Raw genomic sequence first — 11042 nt, 5'->3', positions numbered from 1 at the left:
ATTTAAAGTAGTTAGTATTTATTATGCAAATACATTATGAAAATCTTAAAGTATGTATTAAATAAAAGTTATATACATTAATATTATAAGTGTAAAGTGAAATTTTTAAATTAAATGGTATCACAATGCAGCTTAAATTATTGGCAAAAAGAAAGTAGAGTTTGCAACTGATTTTCCCAAACATTTAATAGAAATAAAACAGCCGCGTAGTTTATGGCGTTTCCAGCACGTGATTTAAATAAGCTATATAGCATATAGCCAATTTGAGAATTTCAATTTTTGACAGCTTCTTATCCGGCGGCAGTGTTGGCAGTAGCTTGCGCAACTCCGCAAAGCTGACATTGAACGCTTCGACGCGTATGCGTTCGCGTGTTGCATGCGCGGTGCGATATTTTAGTGTGGCGCGTCGTCGACGGCGTCGTTCTTCACGTGACAGCCCCACCAATTCCGAGGGATCCAGGTGCGCTATGGGTGTTGTGCGGCGTCGCGGTGCTGGCGTTGGTGGCGGTGGTGGTGAGGCCTGTGGCATGGTCTCACAAGCCATGCGCGCCTGAAAGCGTCGATCTATATCCAAAACATAATCATGGTTTTCAGCGCTACCATTGAGATCGTGCAGATAATAGCGACCCAGTGAAATGCTTTGTGCGGGCATCATATGCGTCATGTCGTACACCATGTTGACTGCAAACGGGGTATAATTACTGCATTGAAGAGAGAGTGGCAAGCGTTTTGATTAGAAAAAATATGTTTTAAAAAATTGAACACTTTTTAATTTTCAGCATAAAATAAATTGGCACGCCCATTTAATTTGTGGTTAAACAGCAAGCATAAGTTCGCCCATCGGGCGTTTGTAATATATGCATGCCAAAGGCGTTATTTGCACCAGCTCCTTTGCTTAAGGGTTTACTTCTTACCCCATTACTATTTACCAACTCATATTTATTCATAGCTTTGTGTGTTTTTGTTGCAATTCGTGCGTGTGTCAACATTCCACCCCTTTCGTTTGTTTGGCGTGTGCTTAAATATTCTCTAACTAACCACATTATACTTGTTATTGTTATTATTTTTCCCGCATTCTTTTATTATCGGCACATATTTTCACACCTAGTCAAATAATAGCAAAAACCTATAGGGTGCGTGTTGTTGTTGATATAACGGTACATGAGAATTTCTTTTACCGCGCACGTTTCGCAATTTGCAATAAAAATTTAATATTTATTAAATTGCATGATGTGACTGAAATAAGATTCCAATAAGCGAATTGGACTCACAGATTGTGAGATATTTTATTGCCAAAAGCAAGAATCGAACTTGAAAGCGAGATTCCTTTTGCATTTCACGCTGGTGTGCTTCTCAACATACTGTGCAATGAAATTTACTTTAAAAATGCAACTTTTACGCTGCATCTCACAAGTGATTTACCTTCTTCAAACACCTTAAAACCAGACAGTAGAATCATGAAATTGTTAAATGTCGAAAAATATTTTGAGGAATTAATTACAATTATCTCGGGCTTTTTAAATGATCTTTGTATCGCAATTTATCTTAAAATTTGTGAAATTGGTTGGCAATTGAAAAAATTCGACTTTGTTTTAATTAAACCTCGAACTGTCATGAACTCAGAGCATAAACAAATAACAGTGCGGATGAGCAACATTTACATACATACTTGTATGTCATCGATTGATTGATTGATCAGTAAATAATAGAAAGCAAATTGTGTCACAAAATTTTTTTTTAAACAAATAACAAAAAAAACGAAAAAATATAAATATAAATGTTTTTTTTATATAAAATATATAGGTTAAGAGTTTTTTTTAAATTTTCTTTTCAACTGAAAATAAATATTAAAGCAAACTTCGAATTGTACGATTACTTTATATTATAACTATTGTTTTTTATCAAAAATATTCTAAAAAAATATATGTACATACATATGTACACTTTCAACTAAAATATGCACATAAATATAAAATAAAAAATTGAGAATTTGAAGGTTATTTTAGATGAAAGCTCTGTTGTTTAATTAATTAAAAATAAGTAGATTAGATTTTTTAAATTTTTTTTGGAATTTTCTTTTTAACTGTTGTATATAAAACACAAATTGATTTTTAAAAATTAAGATAATTTTAGATTATAAAACCAAAATCCAAACCAAAATTGTTTACCAAAAATATATGTATGTAAAAAATAGCGAATTTGAAAGCTATTTTAGACAAAAGCTCTGTTTAATAAATTCAAAATACATATGTGGATTCGACTTTTTTAATTTTTTTTTTTTTGGAATTTTCTATACAAAATAATGTATAAAGAATAATTTTTACTGTTATTTTATTTAATAAAAAAATAATAAATTTAGACTTTTTAGAATTTTCATTTCAACAGTTATGTGCACATACAAATGTAAATGAAAAAAAAATAATAATTTTTGCAAATTTTAAAATTTTTCTAGATTATTTGTTCCCGTAAATTCCACTGTCTGCATTTTATGTGAAGTTAATCGATTACAAATGTCGCCCGCCCAAAACATTATATTTTCTTTCTTAAAACCAATTTTCACTAAACCGTTATTATTATTATACACATTTTTTTCCCATTACCTTCGAATAATTTATAATTTTTTCACTTTATGCTGTCCGTTACATAAGATTTTTCACTTGTCATTTAATTATTCCAAATATTCCGGGGCTCCGTTATTTTATACGCTCCGCGCGTGTACGCGTTAAAATTGAAATGTTCTATATCCTTGATTGCACAGCATCCTTTTATATCCAACTTCTCTAAACACCACCAAAAGTTCACTTGTTGTTGTTGCTACAATACTTTTATATAAATGGGGTTGTTTTTATATAAGCAGAACCAATAGGCAACAGCTGTGGCGCGTACAATAACAACTATAAAGGGATGCTGTTTATAATTAGAGCGGGAGGCGTTGATGTAGAGAAGGAAAGAAAAATAAAATGGCGTTTTTGTTAACACCTCCAGGATTACAATAAATATGTTCACATATTTAAGTTTATTGATTTTTATTGCGTTGGTTTAATTTTTCCTCCGAACTTTTATTTTTAGAAATATCAACGCTCTATTCGACATTCCAGCCCTGAAGAGCGACTTAGTATTTATATGAGTTTAGAGACAGTTTTGCCCTGTCGTATGAGATGATCGATTTTGCTTTTATTATTATTCTGCATTTTTCTTTTGAACTCACATTTTTAAATTGTTATTTTAAACTGTTCATATATGTACAAACACATTCTTCCTTCGCCATTAAGTCGATAATCGGAAGTGTGTGTAATCGATAAACAATGTAATTGAATTTCACCACGATCCGTTACGATTTCACTCTGACATTCACAATTTATTTATATACAAATTCAAATTTGAAATAAATTGCGTACAAAAAAAATTCTTTTAAATAAAAAAAATTGAAAAAGTTTGTAAAATTTACTTGCAAAAATGGCAGATAAGAACACTGAAGCTTCCTTAATGGCTAATGCGCCATCAAGCAGCAATTTAGAGTACAAATTTTCAGATCGAGTTTTGGCAAAAATACGCGAATGTCGCAGCAACAATCAGTACATTGATGTGGTTTTTACTGTGGGCGAACGCCAGAAGCGGTTAGAAATCAAATATTTCATATACATTTTGTTTTAATTGTACATGGAATATTTTCTTAGCATTCCAGCACATCGTCTTGTATTAGCGGCGTCAAGTAGTTATTTTCAAGAGCTCTTCACCACGGAAGAGGATACAAGTGAAATTTCGTTAAAACATATCGATGCAAATAGTTTCGAGACCTTAATAAATTATTGCTACACAGGCTGCTTAACGCTCGATGAGCGTGCAGCGCGAAAATTGGTGATAGCGGCAAAAATTTTGCAATTCAAAGAGGTTGCGCGCTACTGCAACCGCTTTATAGTGAACAAATTGAGTTATGCCAACCTATTGGATATCATCTCCTTCGCTGATGATCACGGTTGCAAGGACTTGCGCGCTAAAGCTTTCGGCTTTGCGGTGGAGCATTTTAAGGAGGTGGGAAATGCGAGCACATGAACATTTTTATTTTTTATACTCTGATCGGGCTATTTCACGTTTGTCATGAAGTTTGTATATACGAGTACTATAAATGAACAACGCGACGAGCTGAATCGATTTAGCTATGTCCTTCTGTCTGTCTGTATATACGCGAACTAACCTCTAAGTTTTTGAGATATCGATCTGAAATTTTGCGCACGCCCTTCTCTGCCCAAGAAGCTATTTATTTGTCGGAATCGCCAATATTGGAATATTATAGTTTATTGTTCCCATACCAACTGACCGATCAAAATCGAGTTCTTCTATGGAAAACTTTTCTATTTGATAAATTATTGTCCAAGGCAAGGCTAAAATCTTTTAAAATATTGCTCAGATCTGGTCACTATAGCTTATAAATGCCATACAAAATGACAGATCAAAATTAAGATCCTTTTGAAATCCTTTTATGCTATAAGATATGCACACGTGAAGGGTATTATAGCTTCGGGGCAATCTAATTTTACATTTTTCGTGCTTTCTTTAAAATAATGATCGTTCCACAAACAGCTGCTCACGAACGGAGAACTACTGCGTTTTAGTCCCGCACTCATGGAAGAGTTGGTGGAGAGCGATGAATTGAATGTGTACAATGAAGCAGATGTTTTTGATGCCATCATGCGTTGGCACAAATATGATGAGGAAAATCGACGGCCCTACTTAATAAATTTGCTTTCGCTGCTGCGCATCACACAGTTGGAGCCAGCCTTCGTTTTCAAGCACATCAAACCCATACCGGGTAGTGATCGTTTAATTTTGGATGCTTTGGATTGGTTTCATGTGCCCGAAACGCGTTGGCAAACTAAATTGAAGTACACTAAGCCACGCAACTCGCGCAATTGCCTCATGGCTGTGGAAGTTAATATCATGGATGAGAGCGTAAGTTTGTAACGATTGCCGGGCTATCGTATTTTTGTAATTTATGGTCACCCCACAACAGAAACGCTTTCTACGTTATGATCCCATAGCGGACACTTGGGCACGCTGTGGTCAAGTATTAGGCGAGAAAACCGATTACGGCACAATATTCGTTAAGAATTCGCTCGTCTTCATTGGCAATAAATATTTGGTGCGTTTCGATTTGGAAAAGCAACAGTGGGAAACACCACAGCCGGTGCGCAAGCGTCGAGAGTTGATTTGTGTGGCCGTGTTGCAAGATAATATATATTTAATTGGCGGTTATTGCAAGACGACCAAAAACACAGTGGAAATGTAAGTTAAAAAATAAAATAAATAATAAGAAATAAAGTAAAAAAAATTATTAAAGAGAATCAAAAAAAATTAATAAACATTAAAAATAATTATAAATAAATTAAAAAAAAAAATTAATTAAAAATAAATTTAAAAAAAAAAAAAAAAAAATAAAAAAAAATAAATTAAAAAAAAAATAAATTAAAAAAAAAAATAAATTAAAAAAAAAAATAAATTAAAAAAAAAATAAATTTAAAAAAAATTAATTAAAAATAAATTTAATAAAAATACGTTTAAAAAAAGTTAATTTCTAAAAAATGAAATTAAAAAAAAATAATTAAAACAAATTTTTTTTAATAAAGAAAAATAATAATTAAAAAATAAAACAAAAAAATTAAATGAAAAAAGAATGAATATAAAAAAATTAATAAACAAAAAATATCAAGAAAACTAACATTTCACCTACTTTTAAAAGGTTCGATATGCGCACAGGCGATTGGCTGCGTGTAGCACCGATGTTAGAAGGCCGCTACTGTGCAAAGGCCGTGGTGTTCGATGAGCGCATTTATGTTATGGGCGGCTCAGAGAATGAATGCGCGCTCAACTCAGTCGAGTGCTATGATCCAATGCTGGATACATGGGAAGCACGCGCCTGTATGATAGAAGCGCGCGCTTCTCCTGGTGTAAGTCACCTATAGTAAATTGACTTAGCTATAATTTATATTTACAAAAACTTACAGGCCGCGGTCGCTCATGGCTACATTTATGTCTTGGGTGGTTACAATGATTCACCACTGGACACAGTCGAGCGCTTTAATCCCGTAAAAAATGAGTGGACTAAAGTTTGTATTTGCAAAATTATTTCAACTTCATAAGCTACACACTCTGCTTTTTAGGTTTGTTCGCTGGCAACGGCACGCAGTCGCATCAGTGCGATCGTATTCAATTATCAACTACTGGCTTTAGGAGGTACGAAAAATGGCGAAGGCGTAAACTGTGTAGAGGAATATAATGTGGACATAGATAAATGGGTGTTAAAGGCACCCATGCCCACAGGTGCGGCCTATAGTTCTTTTGTTGTGCCGACACATTTGGCTGATAATTTGCAAACCGTTTTGGCGGATGTAAGTCGACCCGTACATTAAACACACATACTCAATCATTACAATAATAAATATTTTCGTAAATCACACAAATATGAGGCACTGTACCATTTAGTTTTTACATATTTTTAGATTATTTATTTGATCTTTCGTTTATGCTTTTCCAATAGTTAACGCCTACTGTTAAAGCGCGCATGAAATTTTAAATACACTCGTTTATATATATGCCATATTTTTTATTTGTTATAAAATTATTTTAATGTTGCTGCTGCTACGCTCATGTTGCCCTTGCACTTTTCGACGGCGTCGATCAGTTGTTTTGCGGCTTCGACCATTCCACATTCAAAATCAAATGATCATAACCGTGTCCATTGAGAATTTCAATAGCAGCAGCGGCATCCTTACGTTGCTTGAAATGCACATACGCAAAACCTTTGCAGAGACCGGTATTCTTATCACGCGCCAAATACATTTTACTGTGTTGTCCAATTTTCTTCACCAGCTCATCCAAATCGGCTTCGGTCATCGATTCCGACAGATTGGAAATGCGGATAGCGGCGGTATCATCACGTCCACGCATGCCCATACCACCTTTTTGACTGTCCTTAAGGTATGGTGGCACATACTTGCCAGTTTTGGGTGCTTCGACCACAGCAGTTGCAGCAGCAGCCGCTTTCTTCTCCATTAAGTTTGTATCCATGGCGGTACCCTTATATGGGCAATTAACTGACCAATGCTCACCATTGCAAATACGACACTTGGCAATATTCTTAGTGGGATCGAGTAGTGGATCGTTGGCCTTCTCTTCTTCTTTGGAGTTGAGGAATTGCATGAAAATTTCTTCCGACACCATAGTAGTCTGTGAGTTTGGACCGGGTTTGTCGTTCTTTGAGTCACCAAATTTCGGCCAGGTGCGTCGTTTGGCTACGGTTTTCGGCACGACTTGCTTGGAAATTTTATAGGTGCGCACAACTTTTGTCTTTTTGTCATCTTTGTTGTACTTATATTCTGTGACGTATTTGTAGCCGTTTTCAACTGTCTCTGTGGTAGGTGGCAGGCCGCCGTAGTCGAGCTCCACCTCATCGGCCCAAGAGGATTTAATAGTGTCAACACCAGGCATCTAAATCGACAAAAGTTGAGATTAATGAATGATTATTGTGAAATTAAGCAATTCAATCAATAATTTCACCTTTTTTGCCAATATTTAAGCACAAAAGTCAGAGAATACACACGCCACGAGTTAAATAGCGAAAATTCTGTGAAAAAGAAACGTCAACACAAAATGACAAAACTTGCTGTCAAATGTTTTCTTGGGAAGCGTACGGAAAGTATTAAACACAGTGTTGAGTAATACGTTGAGAAATATTAGTTATAATATGTTTAATAATTGCTGATGAAATTACACTTTATTTTGCGATTTATACTTTTATTGAGTAAGATAAAGAAAAACTGGTGCATGTTTTCGGAAAAGACATTCTCCTGAATATTTACCAAAATAAAGTACAATGTTTTTTGCAAATTAAATTATAAAACACTTTGGTTATTATAAAGCACTAGTGGTGAATATAAAAATGAAAGAAGAAGAATTATCCAATAGAAGAAGCATACGGTAAATTGAATAGGCTGATTAATTTTTGGAGTGAATTTTAATCAAACTGTTACATTTTAAATATACATCCAACTAAATGTCTGCGAATACCACAACTCCTACATCCTCCACTAGTGCGTGCTCCATATCGCCGAACGGCTCTGCCAGCGGCACAGAGGATATACAATATCTACTCTATTTAGAAACTTTACGTCGCTTTCGGGACGATGAGCTTAACATCAAGCGCCAAGTGGACGAAAAAACACGACAGTACTTGGAAGTTAAGGAGGAATATTTACAATTATACGCTAAATATGTAAAACTCACAACATTGGCAGCAACACGTTGCGCGCTGTTAGCTGATAACCACTTGCCTTTTGATAAAATAGCTGCCGCGGATAAAGATATAATAGCCATTACACAAAAATTGGCTACTGGCGATGTTGTGGAGACGATTAGTGAAAATGCAGTCAAAGAGTGCAAGGATAAGTTGGAAGCTTGTAAAGCACACGAGAAACTGAAACAATTAAGCCACGAATTAGCCGAAAGTAAAGCAACTGTGCGTGCAGTACAATCCTCAACCGAAACTGTGGAGGCCACTATTGAGACGGCTACATTGCAAAGTCTTGACTACTTTGTTGAAGAAGTTGGCAATAGAAGTTGAAATAAAAACACACCGAAATTGCATTATTTAGCCACCGAATAGTAATTCGATGGCTGCACTTTATTAGTAGCGTGCTGATTAGCATGGTATGTTTGATTGGTGGAAGGATGACATATTGAACGTGCGCATTTCAATCATAGTTTCTATCATTTTTATCGGTGGAGCGGAAAAGAGAATAAATAAAGGCGGGGAAAATCATCATATAATTTGGTATTAGGGTAACTAAAGCGCATATGGTTGAATTCAGTATTTTTGTTTAAAATTATTTGTGTATATATGTATCGTAATGTTTGTACTAACTAAAGAAATTGCAACTTGAAATTTAATATGCTTAAGATTTACCACTTGGAGCGCTTAGACCAATCTTTAGGCGTCCAATGTAGGCATTTCGAGTCAATGCGTATTTTGCGTTTATCCATGGCTTTCTTATGTTGATCAATGATGTCGCGACTTATACAAACGATATACTGTCCCTTGTAATAGTTGATTAGATTTAAATTTTGTAATGTAGATATAACATCCTCTTTTTTGATGGAAGTGCATTCACAGATATCGCTGGGAGAGATAAATAAATATAATTTATGTAAAACACTAAGAAATTTAATTTATACTTGATGGTAATGGTGGGTTTTTCGCCATCACTGTTTGGCTTTTGGCTAATAAATATCTCCAAAATCGTTTGTGCCCAATATGAACGATACGACAGTAGACCTAAATCTGATAAAGGTTTTTCCGGCGAACCAGTTTTTCCCTCAAACTTCGACAGTTCGTAGCTAAATTCAATTAACAGCTTGCCATAGCCTTTGCGTTGATATGGAGGCATAGTCAGTATACAAGCTACGTTGTAGTCTTCAGTACTCTCTTTTTCTTTTGAGAAATAGCCAACTATATGAAAACCACGTGAATCGAATTCTGTCATAACATAGAAAAGGAATGGATCCGTGTCATAATAAAGTGTTTTATGATCTAGAAACAGTTTGGCCAGCAGACATAAATTCTGCGCATACACTTTGTTTTTACGACCATCAATTTCGAAAAAGGAAATTGTGTGTTTGCGATATATTTCATTACCGGGTGGATGTCGTAGATTACATTTGACTAAATGCCGCTCCAAACATTTACGACTTTTACGATATTTCAGGCAGAACTCACAGATGTAGATACAAGGCATTTGACATAATTCCTAATCGAAAAGTGTTATTTGTTTTGCTTTAAGCAAAAATTGAAGGAAATTTATTACCTGCGGGTACGGTGAGAAATACCAGGGTTTAATACGATGTTTACCCAATTCTATCATTTCAACATTTTTCATACGCGTCACTACATCATCCTGATGTATGACCATGCTACCAGACTGGCGTGGTGTTGCGGTTTTACCATCTTGTGAAGCTTCTTCAACCACAGTTACTGGTGCCGGAGTTGTGGGTACTACTACAGCTGGTATTACTGGTGCGGGTACTATAACGGGCGGGGGGGTCTCAGGTACTACTACTGCCGGTGGGGCAGGCACAGCATTGAACTATATTGAAAATACCTTAAACCGTTAATTTGAAGCTTTATAGCTTATTAATTTTTAGTTAGCACCTTTCTTTTACGGTTAATTTTTTTCTGTAGTGCAGCCGCCAGCACAGCATTACCATTAACCATTTCATTGCTTACTGCAGGTTGTGGCGAAGTAGGTCTTGAAACGCTACCTGGCACCGACGAATGATGTTTTTTTGGTGTAGTTACGCCAGTGCTGGCACCGGTCTGCGTACCGTCACGCCTTGGAAATTGCACTTTGCGTGTATCAACGTCCTCCTCTGTAACCCATTCATCAAGACGTTTATTAACTGAAACATATATGTATTATTTACTAAACTGCACTCTTTGTTATTAATTATTCCATAATTTCATTACAATCGACGTAGTGCACGTAGAACTGTCGTTTGCCATCATGGTCTTTAATGCTCACAACTTCCGCGAGTGGCCAATCTTCAGTCTTGTGCATACGCACGGGTAATCGGCATCCTTCGGTAAGTGCGGCCTAAAATTGAAAAATAAGCCATGTAGCACCTTCATTCTACATACAAATTCAGTTATATAGAAGTTCGTAGCCAATTGCATCCATCACTCGTTCGCTGTAGTGCTTATTATTTTGTTGCCACATTAACTCACCGTGGACTCACAAATCGATGATACATCTTCATCGAACTCAATTTTTTGTGTTATTTTCATTCTTAACAACGCAGAATCGAATTATTTGTACGAATTGAAAAACAATTTGTTTACAATTATATTTAAGTTTTCACAATGCTTCTTATTTTTTAGTTGACCATTCACAACAGTAAACCAACAGCTGTGCCTTGAAAACGATCAAGTAACTTTATTATATTTATTTTACACACACTTGCATATTTAAACACATTTCAACATTGTAGACAAA

At 35.3% G+C, this 11042-nt stretch overlaps 5 protein-coding genes across 6 annotated transcripts; 2 read left to right on the top strand and 3 right to left on the bottom strand.

Annotated features, from left to right (window-relative positions):
- Positions 1–48: 48 nt before the first annotated feature.
- On the bottom strand, positions 49–3032 carry LOC126758221 (helix-loop-helix protein 1). Its single transcript, XM_050472345.1, has 2 exons — positions 2601–3032; positions 49–701 (listed from the first exon to the last, which is right to left on the bottom strand). Exon 2 carries the CDS (start codon positions 674–676, stop codon positions 212–214), a length of 465 nt encoding a protein of 154 aa, XP_050328302.1. The 5' UTR covers positions 677–701; positions 2601–3032; the 3' UTR covers positions 49–211.
- Positions 3033–3406: 374 nt separating this feature from the next.
- Positions 3407–6718, top strand: LOC126758204 (kelch-like protein diablo). Its single transcript, XM_050472323.1, has 7 exons — positions 3407–3617; positions 3678–4032; positions 4582–4950; positions 5012–5283; positions 5738–5945; positions 6003–6104; positions 6159–6718. The coding sequence occupies exons 1-7, from the start codon at positions 3457–3459 to the stop codon at positions 6405–6407; spliced, it is 1716 nt and encodes a 571-aa protein (XP_050328280.1). The 5' UTR covers positions 3407–3456; the 3' UTR covers positions 6408–6718.
- On the bottom strand, positions 6476–7668 carry LOC126758217 (eukaryotic translation initiation factor 3 subunit G-1). The gene is made up of 2 exons (XM_050472341.1): positions 7555–7668; positions 6476–7485 (listed from the first exon to the last, which is right to left on the bottom strand). Exon 2 carries the CDS (start codon positions 7483–7485, stop codon positions 6676–6678), a length of 810 nt encoding a protein of 269 aa, XP_050328298.1. The 5' UTR covers positions 7555–7668; the 3' UTR covers positions 6476–6675.
- A 285-nt stretch (positions 7669–7953) lies between these two features.
- On the top strand, positions 7954–8925 carry LOC126758219 (augmin complex subunit dgt4). The gene has a single exon (XM_050472343.1). The coding sequence runs from the start codon at positions 8051–8053 to the stop codon at positions 8615–8617; it is 567 nt and encodes a 188-aa protein (XP_050328300.1). The 5' UTR covers positions 7954–8050; the 3' UTR covers positions 8618–8925.
- LOC126758209 (histone acetyltransferase Tip60) lies at positions 8636–10928 on the bottom strand. Of its 2 annotated transcripts, XM_050472329.1 has the most exons (7): positions 10775–10928; positions 10517–10643; positions 10202–10449; positions 9858–10136; positions 9229–9800; positions 8960–9172; positions 8636–8760 (listed from the first exon to the last, which is right to left on the bottom strand). In XM_050472329.1, coding segments are annotated over exons 1-7 (1500 nt in total). In that variant the 5' UTR covers positions 10835–10928; the 3' UTR covers positions 8636–8759. The 2 variants fall into 2 exon arrangements, with proteins under 2 accessions (XP_050328286.1, XP_050328285.1); XM_050472328.1 differs by having other exon boundaries at positions 8636–9172; positions 10775–10927.
- Positions 10929–11042: the final 114 nt, after the last annotated feature.

The sequence above is a fragment of the Bactrocera neohumeralis genome, chromosome 5, assembly GCF_024586455.1.
Source record: "Bactrocera neohumeralis isolate Rockhampton chromosome 5, APGP_CSIRO_Bneo_wtdbg2-racon-allhic-juicebox.fasta_v2, whole genome shotgun sequence".
Classification (NCBI taxonomy): domain Eukaryota; kingdom Metazoa; phylum Arthropoda; class Insecta; order Diptera; family Tephritidae; genus Bactrocera; species Bactrocera neohumeralis.
This window is presented reverse-complemented; position numbering and strand designations above follow the sequence as displayed.

Bases quoted from the DNA above. Each gene is read 5' to 3' on its own strand.
- LOC126758204 (XM_050472323.1), top strand. From the start codon at position 3,457: ATGGCAGATAAGAACACTGAAGCTTCCTTAATGGCTAATGCGCCATCA. The intron at 3,618-3,677 runs GTTAGAAATCAA...ATATTTTCTTAG, and splicing joins GTGGGCGAACGCCAGAAGCG to CATTCCAGCACATCGTCTTG. The intron at 6,105-6,158 runs GTTTGTATTTGC...TCTGCTTTTTAG, and splicing joins TAAAAAATGAGTGGACTAAA to GTTTGTTCGCTGGCAACGGC.
- LOC126758219 (XM_050472343.1), top strand. From the start codon at position 8,051: ATGTCTGCGAATACCACAACTCCTACATCCTCCACTAGTGCGTGCTCC.
- LOC126758217 (XM_050472341.1), bottom strand. From the start codon at position 7,485: ATGCCTGGTGTTGACACTATTAAATCCTCTTGGGCCGATGAGGTGGAG.
- LOC126758209 (XM_050472328.1), bottom strand. From the start codon at position 10,834: ATGAAAATAACACAAAAAATTGAGTTCGATGAAGATGTATCATCGATT. The intron at 10,450-10,516 runs GTAATGAAATTA...TATATGTTTCAG, and splicing joins CTACGTGCACTACGTCGATT to TTAATAAACGTCTTGATGAA. The intron at 9,801-9,857 runs GTAATAAATTTC...CTTTTCGATTAG, and splicing joins ATTTCTCACCGTACCCGCAG to GAATTATGTCAAATGCCTTG.
- LOC126758221 (XM_050472345.1), bottom strand. From the start codon at position 676: ATGGTGTACGACATGACGCATATGATGCCCGCACAAAGCATTTCACTG.